Source organism: Phymastichus coffea, unplaced genomic scaffold (assembly GCF_024137745.1).
Source record: "Phymastichus coffea isolate CEN01 unplaced genomic scaffold, Cenicafe_Pcof_1.1 PCOF00020, whole genome shotgun sequence".
Classification (NCBI taxonomy): domain Eukaryota; kingdom Metazoa; phylum Arthropoda; class Insecta; order Hymenoptera; family Eulophidae; genus Phymastichus; species Phymastichus coffea.
Genome location: NW_026706831.1, coordinates 501,980 through 521,427, shown reverse-complemented (window position 1 = coordinate 521,427; position 19,448 = coordinate 501,980). Strand labels below are relative to the sequence as shown.

At 37.2% G+C, this 19,448-nt stretch overlaps 2 protein-coding genes across 10 annotated transcripts; both read right to left on the bottom strand.

Annotated features, from left to right (window-relative positions):
- Nucleotides 1-262: 262 nt before the first annotated feature.
- LOC131675369 (solute carrier organic anion transporter family member 4A1) lies at nt 263-13,264 on the bottom strand. 6 transcript variants are annotated; one of them, XM_058954330.1, is made up of 14 exons: nt 13,157-13,264; nt 12,874-12,991; nt 10,144-10,205; nt 7,575-7,803; nt 6,875-7,043; nt 6,666-6,795; nt 6,414-6,585; nt 6,209-6,311; nt 4,396-4,517; nt 3,939-4,196; nt 1,986-2,187; nt 1,696-1,846; nt 821-1,206; nt 263-744 (listed from the first exon to the last, which is right to left on the bottom strand). In XM_058954330.1, exons 2-14 carry the CDS (start codon nt 12,977-12,979, stop codon nt 573-575), a joined length of 2,262 nt encoding a protein of 753 aa, XP_058810313.1. In that variant the 5' UTR covers nt 12,980-12,991; nt 13,157-13,264; the 3' UTR covers nt 263-572. The 6 variants fall into 6 exon arrangements, with proteins under 6 accessions (XP_058810313.1, XP_058810314.1, XP_058810315.1 ...); XM_058954331.1 differs by lacking the exon at nt 13,157-13,264 and having other exon boundaries at nt 12,651-12,972; XM_058954332.1 differs by lacking the exons at nt 12,874-12,991; nt 13,157-13,264 and adding an exon at nt 10,679-11,168.
- A 101-nt stretch (nt 13,265-13,365) lies between these two features.
- On the bottom strand, nt 13,366-18,613 carry LOC131675370 (dynein assembly factor with WDR repeat domains 1-like). Of its 4 annotated transcripts, XM_058954337.1 has the most exons (9): nt 18,496-18,613; nt 18,308-18,380; nt 17,755-17,958; nt 17,408-17,530; nt 17,002-17,186; nt 16,632-16,761; nt 13,779-14,083; nt 13,579-13,704; nt 13,366-13,492 (listed from the first exon to the last, which is right to left on the bottom strand). In XM_058954337.1, exons 1-9 carry the CDS (start codon nt 18,533-18,535, stop codon nt 13,419-13,421), a joined length of 1,260 nt encoding a protein of 419 aa, XP_058810320.1. In that variant the 5' UTR covers nt 18,536-18,613; the 3' UTR covers nt 13,366-13,418. The 4 variants fall into 4 exon arrangements, with proteins under 4 accessions (XP_058810320.1, XP_058810323.1, XP_058810321.1 ...); XM_058954340.1 differs by lacking the exons at nt 18,308-18,380; nt 18,496-18,613 and adding an exon at nt 18,082-18,213; XM_058954338.1 differs by lacking the exon at nt 13,366-13,492 and having other exon boundaries at nt 13,508-13,704.
- Nucleotides 18,614-19,448: the final 835 nt, after the last annotated feature.

Sequence of the window (19,448 nt, the reverse complement as noted above, 5' to 3'; positions counted from 1 at the left end):
ATCTGTTATATGATTTTTAGTAAATTATTATAAAATAATACTTCAGATCATCTGCAGATAATGAAGTTTTAATATTCTGGAATATTTATCTAAAAAAATGTAAAATTTTGAATCTGAAATAATTATTTATGCTCTTTTGGTAAGTGTAAACTTTTGAAGTGAAATGTTCACTAATAAAAATTCAACGTAAAGTGGATGCAAGTATCTACAAAATGCATTGGATGTATGATAAAGAAAAACAAGATGATAATTGCTACAGATGTGTTTATTTTGATTGTGTAAATGTTCAAGAGATTTACTTAGTGATAACTTAATGCTTATCTGTAGACAATTAACATAGCAGATAATATGAAAAAGGATGCTGAAAAAAAGAAAAATGTATATAACTTATAGCTTGTTTTATAGTACATGATTTATATCATACAAGTCGCAGAATATGTACAAGCAATCGATATTGCTAACGTAGAAAAAGTTGACCGCGTATTTATCGAAAGTTTTTTGAGTTGATTATGACAATGATAAGGTGAATAAAAGTCAAAAGAGCGTCTAGCGTTCGGTAATTATCAACTAAACTAATCAATGCGTTGTTGCATTGATGCATCTGCTATGGCCAATGTTGCAATTGGCTCTGGCTGCGGTTCGGGATTGACTCTTCTACTTCCAGGTGGTGCGTACCACCACCATGCTAAGAAAAAGAACAGGAGAGATGCTAGTTTTCCGACAAAGGCTAATCCAAACATGTATCTGTGAAGGAATTGAATGGATAGTCAAAAAAATATCACAGCTATTGAAAAAGAAAGTGACTTGTGAAATGGGTGACCTGCTCATGTAATAATTGTCGTATACAAGGCAAGCACCTCGACCGTCAGAAGTTTCGTGCCAAAGCATGCAAGTATCATCGATGAGAGCGCCAAAAATGATCGGAGCCGGAATCGTTCCCAATAAGCGTACTTTAATCCACTGGATACCCAGGCCGAAAGATCTTTGGTCATCGCGAACGACGCGTAGAGTCGCCGCAAGTGCAGGCATTGTACACAAAAATGTTATGAGCATATTGCCGAACGCAAGCCCAATAAAAATCCACAAGTAATTGCATTTACTATCGCACGTTGTATTCTTAGCTTCGTAATCAATGCTGTCTTTCTCGTGCAAACTGCCTGGTAACTTCGATGGTGAAACTTGGATACAGCTGCAATTTCTGTATACCTGCAGCATTCACATTAATTCAATGTATTCTATTTTTTCTTTCAATTGCCTAATAGATATGTTAGGTCCATGATAAAAACGGCAGGATCACCCTTTTACGAATACACCGATTTTGAAGCTTCATCATTTTTTATCAATTGAAGCATCTATTAAGAAATATTTGTAGATATTTTAGCAATAAGAACAATGATAAATTACTGATTTTTCAATTAAAGAGGAAGAGACACTTTTTTCCCGTGTACCCTTCATATCGGTATTGTACTATAAAGTTAAAAAAAGACTAGATCAATCAAGTTTAACTACGTAAAAAATATGAATTTGAAAATTTTCTATTATTATCATTACTAATATTTTCATATTTACGAGCATATACTTAAATCCAGATTTTCAACCGGTTTAAAATTAAATCATCGTTTTTAAATTCTATTTCCTCGTCAATTAAAGAAAAGTAATATTTACATCAACGTAAAATTTTAATGATAGTCTCACCTTATGATCTGATAGCGAAATTTCTTCTAAACAACCAGCATAACACGGAGAGTAATAAGTTATTCCATCAATACCGCAAATTGGGTTGAAATGGAACGTTGAGCAAGCACAACCTGCATTGCAAGTACTATGGAGATTTGGAACAGAAGTCCTGCAATAGTTATTAATTTATTTAGTTTCTCTATTGAATCATCTTATTAGTTTTAAAAATACCATGTGAAATGAAATGGAAATTGAAAGCATAATTGAAAGAAAGTTCGACCTCGGAAGAAACAAGTGTTTTGTCTTACTTTACTTCGTTGATGTACGGCACAGTAATCCCAGCAAAGTCCAAGTTGGGACAATTCAATATAAAACAGAGCGTGAATGCGATGCATATGCCAGTCGCAATAGTACAAAACTTAATAATGCCGGAACAAGATAAATTCCAGTGCTTTATTAAATAGCCTCCGAAAAATGTACCTCCGCCACCGGCAGGCACTGTCACCAATCCTATAATAATCATTGTGATGGCATTACTTTATTCGCAATTATTTTATTTCTCACTTTTTTTGACTATTTCAATTTCATAAAATTACTTTATTGAAGCAATTTGATGAAGCACGATGCATTAAAAAAAGTACACTTCAAATCCATTTTTTGCGAATACTCGCAGTTATACTTCTATTAAGTCAATAATAAAATGTGAATATCTCGAAAACATACCCTTTTAAATCAATCCCATCAACATTGAAATTGGTCACCGTTAAGGAATTATTCGCAAATATATCAAAAAACAGTTTAAGTTTCTGTCGAAAATACAGGACACCTCGTCCTTTTCAATGTTGGCAAAAAGTCAGTCATTTAAAAAATGAGTCATTTGTTATTTAAATTGAATAATATGTAATAAACTAATCAATTGGCGTATTCAATAATAAACGGTGTATCTAATTAAAGCAATAAATTTATTACTTTATTGGCAGAAAATAAATAAAATAAAGAACGATGGCTTTTTCACAAAGCATTAACTTTATTATTATTGTTATTGCTTGTTTTTGTTTTTTTCTTATAAAAAAGTGATGCAAGTTATGTTGAAATATTTTATTCATGATCAGCTGAATATAGTCACATGGGTAACTGTAGTGAGTAAATTGTCACTAAATATAGTAGATCGAGGCATTTTACATCGATTAATATTCAATCAATTAAATGAATAAAAATAAGTAAGACAATTTGCAAGCATTGGAAAGATAATAACGTCCACGTTCTCAACGGCCTAACCTTAAAATAATACGATAAAGTAATCTTAACCCCAATTATATTTATTTATGTGACATAAATTTTTAGAATTTATTGTAAAGTTTACCCTTGAATAAACGTCATAAAAATCAAGAGAATAATTCTTATTGATTAATTGACATATAATGTGAAATGCTGTAAATTGATTTTGGTGAACTGGGCACCGTTAATTTATTGTGAAAGAATTTTTTGAATTTAATCTCTAAATGTAAACAAAGTCTTCAAGTGATCACGGATGAACAATTGACAAAACAGTTGAAAAACAATAAAAAGAACATCTGTTATGGAGATATCTTTCGAAAACCTTGAAGCCACACACCAATATTTATGTTAAAAATAAAGAAAATGAAATTGTTAAGCGTGACTGTAGGTTCTACTTGAAAGAAAAAAAGAATAACTAACTTGATGAGCTGCTCATTACCTATATAGCTAAATATATAAAAATCTGTTACGTTATTAGATCTGAAATTATTGCTATTGGCGAATATTATTAACGTGGTTGGATTTTTATTTATTAAATAATATTGACTTACAGTGCGAATAATAAAGTTTCGAAGCATAGAATTGTTTTATGTATAGTGTATTCAAGAAATGTTCGTATGTCGTAATCAAGCAAGAGATGAGCACACGAAGCGCACTTGATAACACTGATTGTAAATAAAAATACTCATTTTTGCACCGAGTGAAAAATATTATTAATTATTATGGTCAAGAAAAATTTTGTTGGGGGCTTGTTTTGGGCAATCGATTTGTCAATTATTTTTGTGCAACAAAGTTCTCATATTGAGCAACGTTCGTGGCTGACAAAAAATATTTCGGATACAAAGACGAGTGTTGATTTTTTGACAACTTGTTTTTTAAACTTTTGTCACTTAATTGAAGTAAAACTTTTGATTATGCATAATACCTCATTTAACATACTCTGCATCAACTAAAAGTTGATGGAGTGTAATCCAATTTCTTACCCATAAGCATGGCTGCTAGACTAGCGCTAACGCTGAATTGATTTTCTATTAATTTCGGAAGGAAGGCTGCAAACCCAGCTACGAGTAAACCTTCGCTAGCCCCAGCAAGATTTAGCATGAAAAATGCTGGATTGCCTAGTAATTCGGTTAAAGCTCGAGGCAATTCGCGAATTTTGGAAAATGCTTCGCTGGCTCCTGAATTGTGAGATGACTTTTCATGTGCTTCGGACACTCTTTCCTTTGCTAAGTCTTCCGATCCTATTTAAATATATTACAATTATATTTATAATAGTTATGAAATAAATCTAATACTCAACATTCATGTCAATAAAAAACCATCAATTTCCAAATAATTTTAATATACAAGTATATGCTGTAGTGTAGACCATTTTTTATGAAAAAATGTAAGCTTAAATGTCATTGATATATCGTTTGTTTGAGATACGTTATAACTTACCAGGAAGAATGGCCGGGAAAGCTAAAATTGGAAAGGCTACCGCCAAGCAAATCAGTGCACCTGCGAGGAAGCCGATCCACCAAGCTCCAATCCATACGTCACTGTCGGGCGTTAATCCAATTCTGCAATTTTAAATCTACTTGACATATTTTTCTTAGTTGAAACTGCATACAAAACGAATTGCATTTTAGAAAAATTGTAATTGCTGAGTTCGTTGGAACGTTATATCGTGATACAGCTTTGATAAGTCGAGCCAGAACTTAATGTAATTAATAAATGTTACGTTTAACAAAATATTTGATTTCTATGAGCCACCTTAAAATAACATAAAATGACATCGAAATGAAAAAATGTACCATGAGTGACAGTTGGCTGGCTGTTGATGGTCGAATCTCCGTTATACAGACTACACAATTTTTTATATAAATAAATAAAATAAACAAATGAAAACGTTACTCGTCTGATATTTAATTATTGAAATAATGGCTAGCGATTGAAATAATGGCTTAAAAAATTGACAGCTGCTGACCAATCTTGCTTGATAGATTTTTGCAAAAGCACAACATTTTGGCGGTTATGGTTTTGTATAGTTTATTGGAATGAGCAACTTCGCTCGCATACAGCATTGATGTATCGTTTCTTCAAGCCTTGACCGTACGAAAATAACTTTGTGAATGGTTCACATGATCAATATTAATGTTGAGTCATAAGACGACAATTGTCGAAATGGATTAGGCAAACGAGGGCGGTGCTAGAGTGATTTTAGTTGAAGTTATCCGTCGTTGGGTGTTGTGTATCCAAGAGCAAATCCCTCGATGGAATGATTGATCGCTGAAATGCCCAATAGCCCTGTAGTTTGGGCACGTTTACGACACGAGTGGACTGTCTGCGTCTTACAAGATTACGTACAGTGGCTCTCATTTACTTCTGTAAATGTAGCGTGTAGCATCGAGTCTTATTTCAATTGACGTAGACTTTTACGTAGACTTTTACAGGAGAATCTTTCTTGTTCATGAAAACTCTCGGAAAATAATGGATACAGAAGTAATTACACAAAGATGAGGTTGAAAGTGATAAAGCAGTACATCAGTTGAAGCAGTTGGACGTGGCCCATTAGTTTACTACTCGACATTTCCCCCTCGGATATTTCAGCCGATGGATGGGGTTGCGCTGGTAATCCGAAGAATTATATCTTCCATAGTGGTGCACGTGGTTTTTGTCGTACGTTTGTCTCGTGCCGAGCAGTATCGACGTTAGCGCTTTTCATGCCCTAATCTTTTTCAATATTCCATTATTCGTTTCGGTTGAATTCACGTTTTTTCCAGTATTTTTTTGCAGTATTTTTTTCAAGCTGACGTGCGTCAAAATATTTGGAAAAGCAGACCAAAGGAGTCCTATTTGTATCAAAGTTGAGTTACGGGAGCCGTATGAAAGAGATGCAGACTTGTACAAATGTTGCTTCGGAAAAAAGGAGATTTGAACGGCAGTTGAGGCGAGCAAACGGTTGATCGTATAGCTAGTATAGTATTGTATACGAAGGTATGTAATTTACTGGCGATATTTCTGTGACACGTGTGTGAAGAAAAAAAGGAGATTTACTCGGAGCTGCGGGTCCACGGCATCGATTGTCACGAGGACGATCGTAAATAGTTGAAGCCTATGTATATGGTGTACGTAGGAAAGTGTGGCGCTCGAGGGGCGTGAATCGAGAGTGGTGAAATTTATGATTGGGGGACAGCGTAGTCAGAGGAGTTGGACTCGGCCAAACTAGCAGCGACCCGTATGCTGGAGGACGCGAAGGGGAAAAACTTACTGTGCCGGATCAACGCGAAGGAAATCCGCGTGGAGCTTGAGCAGTTGTCCTCCTACGACGTAGCCGAGAGCCGGACCGATCACAGCCATCGTGTAGTAAATGCCTGCCAATGAGATAAGGTGCTTGAGGCCGGTCTAGTCGCTCACGTCGCCGCTGGTAAGAAGCTGAAACGAAGCGCTGCAAGAGAGGGCAGAAGGGCTCTCACCGAGATACACCGAGGACATTTTTTTGCTGACGTTCTCGTCCAGATAAGTGACGCCGAGGGTGTAGAAGGGCGCGGCGCCCGCGCCGTGCAGCAGCTGGGCCACGAAGAACATGGCCAAGTAGAGGCCAGTGCACGGCTCCAGCTCGGCCCGCGGCGAGGCGTCGCTGCGCGCCTGCAAGCAAGCAAGCAAGCGAAGCATCGCTATTCATTCGCTCACTTGGATTTGGCTGGCGGGCCCGCGATCGCTCTAACCGACGAGTTGCTCGAGCTTCCACAGGTGTTCTCCGGCTGGTCGGCCCCTCTGTAGGAGCTAGCCAAGTAGTGCGGGGAAGCGAACAGCAGGCTGCCCACAGCCAGCACCAGCACGCCAACTCCGATGTAGCTGCAACATCGTCACTTGGCATTGGTATACAAAACCCTCTTGCTCGCTTCCCCCGATCGGCGCGGGCTCGGCGGCTAACCTGGGCTTGCTCGAGCTCGACCGTCCGCCCAAGTAGCTCACCGGAATCAGCAGGAGGAAACTGGCGATGTCGTATCCTCCGGCTATCAGTCCAGTTTGCGACGAACGGAATCCGAACCTCTTCTCGATCGTCGTTATCACCACGTTGATGAATCCGTTGACGATCATTCCTGAAACGCATTCTTTCGTGAGCGTACAGCATCGCGAGCGGACGACCGCAGCGCGTGCACGCACGAGCCGTCGAGCGAACGTGCAGCGCAACCTGCCTACTACACTTCATCCGAGCTTCTTATCGCGGGACGCTCGTGCATCGCTTGGGCACGGCGTGCACGCAGCCCTTTATCATTCAAATGGACGTCAATTGTGTCGACTTCCCGCGACTATTCACTCGTGGCTCGCAACGGCTCGGCGTTTTCGGCGTTTTCCTTTCTTTTCTTTTCTTCTCTCGTCTTTTGTCTCGCGTGCTTGTTAACATCGGCGCCTACAACCGCAATTGTCCCACACTTCTCTATCTTACCCGTCGTCTATAGTCCAGCTACTATAAGCTTCTTCGCGTATTTTCAGCGCGAGTCGACGCGATGCCACCGTTACCCGAAAGATATCGGATGTCAATCGACAACCGATTTCCAGTTCACGCGCTCAACTTTGCAACCAACTTTGAAGCGAGAGACTGACTAAAGTACGTAAAACGAGGAGCATACCTTGCATGGCGCCAGCCCAGCACAGCCAAAAAAGCGCCCACTTGGCGCTGCGAAACTTTTGCAAGTAGGACGGCCGAAACCATAACAAGCCGCACTTGAGCCTTTCTTCGGCGATGCTCTCCGCGTCTCTTGGCATGTCCGGCTTCGATTCCGGCTTCCCTTCTACGATGGCCAATTGCCCCGGCAAGCTTGATATTGTCCCGCGCACCTCCGACTCTGCTGCCCCCGACTGCAAATACCCGTTCCGTTTTTACTTCTCATTCCGATATCTCATCATTTATTATTTTCAACTGTGATCTTTCCGCGAGGTTAAGTCAACGCTAACACGTCATTGATGACTGTGCGAAGGTATATGAGGGAGCATCGATTCAACAACGAGTTTTTTAAAATCCGATTTTAAACGATTTTAAACGATATTATACGGTCACTATTTCAACTTATCAAACACTGCATTTTTCACTTTTCAATTTGCCTTTATTCTTTGAACTGAGTGTGACTTAATTTTTCACTGATCATTTGTTTTCAGCTCGTTGTAATATAATAACGCTGACGCTAAGCGTGAACCCCCAAACTGTTTGATGACATTCAGCAAATCAGCTTTAGCCTGTTAAAAATTACACTTGAATTGAGTACAGATCAAACGTAGTCAAGACAATCTCAAAACACGTACCTCGTGTACTCGTGGCATTTTTGCGGACTTAAAAAAAGTAACGAGGTAACATTCTAGAAAAACCATAAGAGTCGAACAAAAAAATAGTTAGGTGGAGGATGGTAAGGTTGACTGATCGATCAAATAATATATAAAGATAATATCAGATTCGATTTGAAGTGTGGAGTGACTCACGTTAAATGAAAATTTATCAGGCATCTTGCCAACAAAGTTGTTCACTTATCGTCGATGCGAACTAAACACTGAGCGATAAGACTAATAAGAACAATCATTAGAGAGTACATTTTGCGGAAAGACACTGAGATAACGATGGCAAGCAATGGAAGAACAGGTGGACGGAGCAAGCGGAGATAAGAGTGGAAGAAGGTGGCCGTCGTTGCACGCGTGGACGCAAGGTCGTGGCGATACGGAGCGCGCGCGGCACGCGACTGATGCTGATCACTGCCTAGTGCCGCCGGGCTGCCGGTGCAGCAGGATATGCCGCGCGGTAAACGGCTCCGAAAGGAGGGAGGCAGACGGCGGCGGCACGGCAAACAGCCGAGATACGAGATACGAGAGGAAAACGAGCGAAAGCTGCCTCCCCGTGTTTGAACAACGCACGCACCGCTCTCGCTCTCTCTCTCTCTCTCTTTCTCTCTCTCTCCGCCCTATCCCACCGCCAGCCGCCACTCCACTTTTCGCCAATTCATTCAGAAGTTGCCGGCGCACCAAGCCAACGAGTCGAGCCCGCGAGTGTGGTGGGCCCCCGCGGCACTGACTAAGCTGATCTCATTTGTCGCGCCCGCGCACGTTCAAGACAAGAATGACGATCAGCCGGCGCGCCTGGACTGCTGTGCTCGGCCCTGAGCTTGGCGGATAATAAGCCGCCGAGCCGTTGCTCAGGCAGGCGTCCAGTCGAATCTCACGTCCGACGGCTTCGACACGCCGCCGCTTTGCCTTCTTCGTTTTTTGTCCGTAACTCGATCGACGCGAACGTGCTCCCCACACGCTGCAGATTTTCCCGAAACGCCGATTCCACCGGAGCTGTTCTCTTCAAATTTATGGCTGCAATATAATGCACATTCCAAATGAATCAACATAATAGCGCCGCGTGCGCGTCTGTATGCAACTCATGGCAGCTCCGTGCACTCTGTCACGGTGAAACATTGCCCAGCTGCATTATCCGCCAAATTGCCCCCCCCCCCCGCCACCATCCCACCCCCCGCCTGCTTCATTTTCGTGGCTACATTTCGAGAGACGCATACTTTCGTGTCTAATCATCGCTGGATTTTCACATTTTATTGTCAATAGTTGATTGTGCTTGGAGCCCGCTCTCCCACGGAGATTCATGCACGCATTTCGCGCGACCCTCCCTTCGTCCCTTCGTCGTTAATTGAGCTACGACGAGCCGATGTCCATCAGCCCCCGTCAAATGTAAAACTATAGTCGAGCGCCGAGTCAATGTTTGACGAGCACTCGAGCTCTCGATCGAGTGATGACAATTTTTTATGCGGCGCGTGACTTGCGCTGCACGTGACCACGATGCTGGCTATTTCATCTAATATTCCGAAAACACAAAATAACAATACAGCGGCCGATCATTGACAATGATTTATTCATAACTAGACCACTGACCATTTCTTCGTTATTCAAGCTTATTTTCACACAGAGATCGTAATCACTGGCTTTTTGAAAAAATTGTGAGATATGCATGAGAAAGCTATTTTAAATAGCACACTGGCAAAACTGGCCTTTTTATGGTGGAAGGTCAGCGATTTTCAGTAAATCAGCTTACAATAAAAACAAAGCCTCCTGCAAGAAGAAGAGCTCGTGGAGATCTACTTCGAGATACCGAGATGCTGAAAATGTTGCCAGACAAAGAGCAATGTTTTCGGGTTAAATATTATATTAAAGTTATACCTCGCTAATTTCGGTATTTTCAAATGCTACGTTGTTTATGCCGTGAATCGTCATCTTTGAATCTGAAAATAGAAAACGGTTATGAAATGTGTACCAGTGGAAAGTACCAGTTCTGTCCCTACAATGCATAAAGCACACGTATGGAATAAGACCTATTCGCATGTGAATGCATAAAACTGGCTTATAAATTCAAGTAACAAGTGTAGACGCACGGAAGCTCTATTGAAAGTAAGCCTGTGACTGCGATGTTAGGTACATTTATTGGGCGTGCACAAGACAAAAGATTCGAACGGAGGTGCGAATGAACTGTAATAGCCTTCAGCATGGCATAACAGGATAATAGGTCTTGCGAATGCATTATAATATCTTGACCCTGCTATTCAAATGTCTACAAGCCTTACTCACAATCAACTGAGGACAAAATTAATCTTTGCTTTGAAACGGCCGCATCGACATATTTATTCTATCATTATCTTTGTTATTTTTTGCCTTGAACCTACCAAGTACAGATTATAATGACTCTTTGTTATCTTACGTATATTGATATCGCAGGAAACAAAGCTAATTCCAACGACGCCATCTGCATTTCCAAAAATTCGGTCGTTCACAATCTCGAATTATTTCCTTGTACAAAAGCAATGTCATTATCGGACTGGCAAGTGACTGGCGTAGTTGTTAAGTTGTGCGCTCATTGCGATTAATCTTTTGATTGTTAAACACAGGCGAATTAAGAACATGTGACGAAACAATTCAAAAGTACAGTACTTGTATTGCTGACACAACTCGGTAATGAAAGATCATAGAAACCATGCACTTTCTTACGTAAAGCTTCAGCAAATTATACATAATATCATATGCTCAAGAATGTCAAAGCTTTAAGAGGAAGGAAAGCCAAATTTTCAACTTTTAAAACAAATTTTTCATCGACATTAATAATAAAACATTTGAGTTTTTCGCTCGATAAACTTCATTTTCAATGAAATTTTGTTGCTACGTCGATGTAAATTTACAGTGCTAGCTGCGTAAGATGCACGTGATAAAGTAGCAGGCTGAAAAGTGCACAAGTCACTAGATCTGCATATGGCGACGGAGTAAGCGTAACTTTTGCCTTACTGGGGGAAATCAACTTTATCGCATGAAATTTACATGCTAGCTCTTTGTGCGATAAAAAATGGAAAACGTACAAAGCTACTAATAAAAGATTATTCTTTAAAATGAAATAGCTAAGATAAAATCATTCATAGTTCAAGAACGTAGCACGGGAAGGTAAACTGGTTATTATTACATATACATAATTCATCGAGACGTTAATTGAATGATTTTCTCAGACACTCTGGCAGTATTATAATTAATTTAATTTAATTAATTCTACCCTATATAAAAAACTGATGGCCTGCCAAGTCAAGTCATTTTATTCGTAATCTGATTGGCTGACATCATGTATTAGTATGTATGTGTATACGAGTATGTACGTGTTTTGGATTTGCGTATTCAAGCCATTATTAGCACAGAAGCTGACATTCAGCAAATTCGTACTAATAAATATCTCGAGTCGTTTTACATTGATTTTATATTCATTGATTGAGTGAATAATAATAAGCAAGATACTTCGTAGGCATTGAAAAAATAACGTCCACATTCACCCAACAGCTTAAAAATAAAATAATATGCTCGAAACAATTTTAATGCTCTTACATTACATTTATTCTTAGAACATATGAATTTATTAAATATCTCTGTTACTAAGTTTAAATTCAAATAAACATAATTAAAGATGAAGAGAAACATAGATTGATAGATTATTTTATAAATAAAATACTGTGAATTAACTTCGGCTGATGTGGTGCAGAAATTTATTCAAAAAAATGTTTAAATTAAAATGCTTATAAATATAAATATAACCTTAAAATTGTTACGAATGAATAGGAAAAAAATAACAGAATATAGCTGCAAGTGAAAATGTTGAAATGAAATAGAGTTCGCGAAAATTACTGCTCCAAACCAACCGAAACCTGAAAGAGAAAACACCTGTTGATAAGAAGATATCCTAAAAAAATTATAAACCGTGGACAAATAGATTAAAAAACAAAGAAAATTAAACTGTCCGGTGCAGATGACAGTACCAGGTATTTGACAGAGACAAAGGAGAAATGAACTTGATACATTGCCCATTATCTATGGCTAATTAGCTAACATCTAAAGATCTGCTACATTATCGTTATTTCCTTTTGAAATTATAACTACATATGTGAATATCATCGTAATTAGATTTTTATTTGCGAATTCATGTTGACGAAAGTTAAGCACATTATAGCATAGAAGAAATATTTTATGTATGCGGTGTATTTTATAATAGTTTTGATTTGATTCAAGCATGAAATTAAATATTAATACAAACGAGAGATAAGTGCGCGAAGCGCGTTTGATTACACTAGTAATGGTATAAAATGTTGTGAACAATTAGTTTTTTCGTAAACGACGACATTCCATACTTCGCGATAACGTACCTGCCATGTTAATCTTGATGAGTATATAAATTTCAATATTTTTTAAAAGTAGTATACAAATACTCAAATGCGTGTCTGATGATTAGAGAAAGCAGTGCCGTTGTCCATTATGTTTGGCGCGAGATATTATAACAATCAGTAGGCGTGTCAGAATCATCATATAATTCAGTTGATTAGTCGGATATAGAGCCGCGACACTCGATAATATGCCGTCAATATTCACTTGTTAAATTTGACAGGTTATAAATTGTAAATTGGCTAGGATATGTCGCACTTCCAGCGGCTATTGACAATATAGTGCCGATTCTTTTGTCGGTCTCTCGTCTCATTCATAGCCTATACTGCAACACCAGAGTGGGGCTGATTACATGATGCAGTTACATTTTCTTGTATCACGTCATGCATTATGCTCAGCGGTATTGTTCAATTTCATTAAAAAACAATACTTCTCTTTGATATTGTTAATAGACTTTAATGTCAAGTAAACGTGTGGAAGGATAGTTTACCTGACTGATTGCTACATGCCATACTCTTTATAATAATGCAGTATCATTTCCATTGATTAATTGAATGTATATCCAAAAAGATTATAGAGATGTGAGATGGCATTTATTGCGTGACTCATGCCGAGCCAACAGCATCAGAAAAAGTCGATGAGATAACAATGGCAAGTTCGTTCGATAAATACTGATGCATCGATGCAGAGGTAAAGTTTGTCGGTTTCACATAGGCAGTGGATGCATTTTTCGCAGGTATGTGCCCAGACGTTCAACTCAAACGAGGATGTAGAAATAAAGTAGGTAGGCGAAAAAGAGAGCCAGAACAAGTAGCTAAGTGGCTACCTGGAACCAATCGAGTCATCTCCAAATAAAGCAAGTACTGTCTTTGCTAGCGGTCACTATAGTATCGCCAGCATAGGAGAACGCACAGCTGAAAACTTCGTCAGTGTGTCCCGTAAAGCTCTGAATACACTGCCCTGACTCGAGCGTCCACAGCCGTGAGCTTCTGTCCGAAGACGCAGTCAATAGCTGCCGACCATTCGGACTGAAACATACTACGCGTTCATTCGATTCTATATGTAACTGTTTGAAATAATTGGTTACATGATTGAAAACAGCAATATTTTACCTTTGGAAACTTCTTCTTGATGCCCTTCCATAACGGTCACTTGATGAAAATCGGCAGCAGCTATATCCCAAACTCTGGCAGTAGCATCGCTACTTGCGGTGGCAAGTTTCCTCCCTCTATTATCAAAGCTCAAATCCAAAATCTCATCTTCGTGGCCTGTCAAAGTGGCCAAGCATAAATTATTCATTCTTTTGTCCCAAAGCTTTGCGGTTTTGTCTAGTGAACAACTTGCTATGAGAGACTCATCGAAGTTATATACGCAATTTGAAATTTCTTCTTGGTGCCCGATGAAAAGATTTGTTCGCCTAGATGCCGACAAGAGCAAATGTCGCTTAAGTCATTTTTTCGAAAACATGGATGAAATTTTCAAGACATTCTGAATTGATAAAATAATATAAAAATCAATCTAAGCCTACTCGCGTCACACGCATACGAATAGGGGAAACCCGGGCCGGTTAGTCGACAGGGTAGGTTGACCGATGGCTAATATATATACATATAAAACTCGCGATTAAAACGATAGATCCTCGTCATGGATGATATCAGTGACGTAGATAAGTCCAAGGACTGTTTGCTTCCACTTTCAGTTGGAAAGCATCATTCATCACGGAAATAAATAAGTTTGAAATTTATTGCCATCTATTTCGTAAAAATTTTATTTCTGAAAAAATTTAATACCTCATTCAAAATTGACGATTTTAAAAAATCACTCAACGTAATTTGTAGAGAATGCTTTTTTATCTATCTATGATTTCTATTTATTTATTTTTTGTTGACAATTTATAATATTATTAATTGAACATAAAAATTGACGTGCACACTTGGGACATATTGGCCGACTTTTGTCGGGGTAAGTTGGCCGATAAAAAAGTAAATGGTCATGCGAGTTATCTATTAATAAATTGTTTTGTCGAAAGCCTGAGCAAGAGATCCGACAAAAAAACTAAAAGCAAAAAGAAAATCAAATATTTTGACAGACTCTTCAACAAGAAATTCATTGGCTGAAGAAAAAATTAACAGTCAGAGTAAAAAAAGAAAGATACAAGATAGTAAAAAGAAGTTGGACAATGAAAATAAGTAAAGAAAGAATAGATACGGTCAATGAAAATATTTAGATGGAACAAAGAAGAAGAAAAAGAAAAAGTTGATGATAAACCGGATGATTTTAAAAAGACTAATGAAGACTGGGGCTCTATCTTGTTTATGAAGAAAATGTCAGTGAAACTAACTGTCAAAATTGGATGTACATCATGCAAAAATTGGTTATATGAATGATGTACAGGCAAAAAAAAGTGTTATGTTTATTATAACTGCACGTGAAGTATTTATTTTGATAGTTATTTATTTACTTGTTTAATGTTTAACATTTGTTAATTTTTGAAAGTCAAATATTATTCCAGTTATTTGTTTTAAATTGACACTTACTCCATTATATTTAGAAATAAAAACAATGTCACAGCTATATTATGTGTTTTTATTCAAAACTTGCGCCAATATGTCGACCAACCTACTCCGTATGCGGGGCAGATTAAAATACTTATTACGAAAAAAATTGTATATAACTTTTTTTGGTTTCAATGAATATCTTTGAAAAAAATCACTAGTACTCCCCAGATAGAGAGCTTACAAGTAATCTTTTTTGTTTTACGATTGACTTTACAGTTTCTTAGAAAAAAATAAAATGGAAAAAGTATAATTGCAACGGGTTCAAAAATACAAGTATCTAGGAGTCATAACAGATTACAATTAAAAATGAAATAGTTACATAGACTACATAGTAAACAAAACTAAATACTTAATCTTCATTTTTTATAAATTAGCTAAGCTTACTTATTGCCACAGTTGTAATTATGATCTATTATGCACTATTTTATGGCGTGATAATTTATAGTATTACAGATTAGGGAGAAGTTTACTTTAGTAGATTAATTCCATTACAAAATTTACAAAATAAAATATTTTAAATAATATGTAAAAGGAAATTTTTAATCAAAAGTTATCCGCTAAAACTAGAACTCCTATATCATTATAAAGAATTTAGTTCTAAATTTTCGATTTCAAGTAGTATAACTAAACACAAAAGTTTACTGATACCAAAACTGAAAAAAACAATATATAAAAGTAGTGGTTATATAATAGCATTAAAAACGTATAATTTGTTACTAAAATAATTAAAATTATTAAGTACCAGCAAAAGAAATAGTAAATAAAAAATTTTTTTTAAATAAATCTAAAATCAAATATGAACTGTTATATTATTAAAGTTTATTAAACTTATAATTTTTCTTTTAGCATGTAAGTTTTAGTTATATTTAGTTATATAAGAGTTTTATATGTACCATCTAAACCTACACACAAGGGGTATATTTCCTTCAGTAAGTGGTGTAAAGCAGTATAAATGCTTATTGTAATTTGTATAATAAATTATTATTATTAGTTAGTTAGCCAATCTGCCCCGATCTCCCCCACTCGTCCTATTAACAAAGAATATTATTAGAGATACTTTATACACAAATTCGCTTTAAATTTTTCCACTTTCATCCGCTATAAGCTTCAAGTGCATCGATATGTGGAGACAATATGATTCTACGCATTTGCCAGAACCTGAGTTTATTAATTCTCCGAGCTTTCTGGCCTTACAATAGTTTCGAGTAAAAAATCATAAGCTTTCCATGTTCACAGCTGTTTCATTGGCTATCTACAACCTCGAGCACTCGAACAAGGCGCACAAATTTAAGCTAACTCGAAAACTCGAAGACAGTTTTGGCAAAAGTTTAGCAGATTCATTGTATTTCATATCTCTTTTATTCTGCGATAACTTTATAGATATACGGAGTGAACAAATAAACTCACTGATACGTCCGGCTATCCCAAACACTGATAGTTCTATCAAATGATCCTGTGATCAATTCGTTCCCATCGCCACTATAGCTTAGAGCAATAACTTCTGCAGTGTGACCTCTCAGGGTACCTAACTCTTGACCTAAAAACCATTTCAATTTCCATTGTAGCTTATTAGTTATATTCCAGGAGAAAGAAATTTCAATTGTGTGCGATTAAAACAAAGAATATCAATATTACGAAGCGAACAGAACTATGCCAGTTTCAAGTTACATTTTTATTTCATTTATTCGTATGCTTTAAATATACTTATGATTATTTTTTAATTCTATAGTGAAATTCACTAAAAAGCGCTCTGTTATAAAGAATTGAATATAATTACCAGTAGAAATGTGAAAAATTTTAGAAGTGGCGTCCATCGAACAAGTAGCCACTTTATTTTGTGTAGGCGAAAAGTGTGCCGCCACTACTTCAGCATTATGACCCCAGAGAGTGATAAGACAGCAGCCCGTTCGAGAACACCAAACACGGGCTGATTTATCGAACGATCCGGTCAGAATTTTGTCACTGAAATCATTTCCAACTGAATATTATCAACAACCAATGATACATTATTTCTTTCTTTTGATAACAATTAGAAAATAAAGTATTTTGTTATAATAGCAATAAATTGCACTATGTCGATCAAATACCGATCGTAACGTTTAAAATTAAGATTCATTACATGATCTGCTGACATACATTAATTATTCCAGAAGGTATATTTATTTAAGCTTAAAAATACTTACGAACTTGGTTTGTTAAAGGAAACGGTATAGACTACGTTCTTATGGCCCTCGAGAGTAAGAAGCTCCTTTCCACTCTCAATGTCCCAAACCTTACAAGTTCTGTCATAGCTGCCCGTCAGGCATCTAGAATAGATTTGATATTGTACCACGCTTAATCTTTAATGACAATCATTTGTTCGATAAGATGTTTAGCTCTACATAGAAAATATTGTGGCAGCTGAACAAAGGCGAATACGTTTTATGTGAAGCTTGCTTTGCGACTTTGTAAAATGTGTGCAGACGTTGGGTAGCAAATAAGCAAATAAAAAGTAGACAACAGATAATAGGGAGGATAAGACGAAGAGTACCTTTTACCTAGTTTATCGAACGATATATTAGTGATGGGTAAAAGATGGGTCTTTAGTGTCTTATATTTATAAAATTGCTTAATCTCTTCGTCAGAAACTTTGGTTTGTAGTCTTTGTAAAGTGTCAATAAGCTGCTCCATAACTCCATCGGTAATGATTGGCTCGGTTGCTTTAATATTGTCTGCTAAACTTCGTATATCTGTGCTGAAAAGTTTCACGTTTCATGGACTGAATATACTCATTAAAATGAATATAACTTATCGATGAACGATTGAACGATTAAGAACTACGCGATATAAGATATAAGTCTGTATCGGTATACGTTACTGTTAGTAGTGATCGAGTAGATTTTAACGTATCTCCTTCAACGTAATTCAATCAAATTTTAGAGGTATGTTCAGTCATTGACAAATATTACAAACACATCTTTTGAGCGCGCGTTTTCGTTTCGATTTATTGATTATTTCCAAATTCACTGAGATATAATAATAAATGATAACTATAGTTTTCCATATGCATATGGCTTGCTACGTTTAAAATATATAAAACTAACTTGGCAGTAAGATCTAACAGATCTATCATTTTTCTTTTGATGTTGCCTCCCTGCGTGTACTCTAAAGCAATTCCTGGAAGCATAGCGCAATAATTAGGTTGAAATTAGCACGACCTACTATCAGTATACAGATCACCCCGTAGTAGGTATATTTTCGATATTTTCTCTCACACAATTAGCGTACTCACCAGGAGGGTAATAACGTAGCAAAAATTTATGTAATTTCATTTTGTAAGAAACGTTATTGAAATTGAAAATTAAAGCGATGCAATGCCGCGTGTCCAGTCGATAGCTTGATAAGCTCGATCCATAAGGCAACCATCCATTTGCGCAAGTGTTTCTTACCTAATCAAGGGCACTTCTATCACAAGCCAACTGAAGCTAACACAAAGTATTTACAGCCGCCGTTGTTAAGCAGTTTGCTTGATCAATTTTCTTGCGCTTTCTATATATATCGCTACAGGGTCACCTATGTGAATTACGTCGATTTTCAATAAATTCCTTTATCAATATCATTGTAGATCCGTCATTAATGCTTTTTATTAAAATAGCTGCACATCCAATGTAGATGCATAAACAGAAATTTTTTCAATCAAACACGCCTCGTGCTCAATTTTGCATTTTTCCAATTTAGTTTCAAATCGAAAACCGACAAATATTTGCATCCCAAGGTTGCTTTCGATAGGTTCGTTTATCTTATAAATGATTTTTTATAAACAATAGGGACAACAAGCCAAATTTTCAACAAGATATATTTCTTTCGAGAGCTAAAATTTAACGAAAGTATAAGTAGTAGAACAATACGTAAATATTATAGTACATCTCAATTCTAATGCGAGAAAGTGATTTATTGAGCTATTATGTGTTTTCGACTTTTTATCCTCGGTTTGCTCGAACGCAAACAACCATGCAACGTTCAATATGTATATATATACAATATTAGCTAAGTGCGGGAATGTAGATTCTCGTCTCGTGTCTTTTTCTACTTCGCTCAGGCATTAATCCTCATACCTGATGAAAACCTATTCCCCGTACCATTTAGCTATATGCATATCGTAGACGTTGAGCACTAGGTTTATATGCTGCTCACTCTCTACTTTTAAATCGAAGTCAATGGTTGCGAGACCACCGATTACCATGG

Coding starts and splice junctions, on each gene's coding strand:
- LOC131675369 (XM_058954330.1), bottom strand. CDS start 12,979: ATGAGACGAGAGACCGACAAAAGAATCGGCACTATATTGTCAATAGCC. Junction 1,847..1,985: donor CCGTACATCAACGAAGTAAA/GTAAGACAAAAC, acceptor TAACTATTGCAG/GACTTCTGTTCCAAATCTCC. Junction 745..820: donor GACAATTATTACATGAGCAG/GTCACCCATTTC, acceptor ATTCCTTCACAG/ATACATGTTTGGATTAGCCT.
- LOC131675370 (XM_058954337.1), bottom strand. CDS start 18,535: ATGAAATTACATAAATTTTTGCTACGTTATTACCCTCCTG. Junction 17,959..18,307: donor CTGTTAGATCTTACTGCCAA/GTTAGTTTTATA, acceptor GAAACTTTTCAG/CACAGATATACGAAGTTTAG. Junction 13,705..13,778: donor TCAAGAAGAAGTTTCCAAAG/GTAAAATATTGC, acceptor ATGAACGCGTAG/TATGTTTCAGTCCGAATGGT.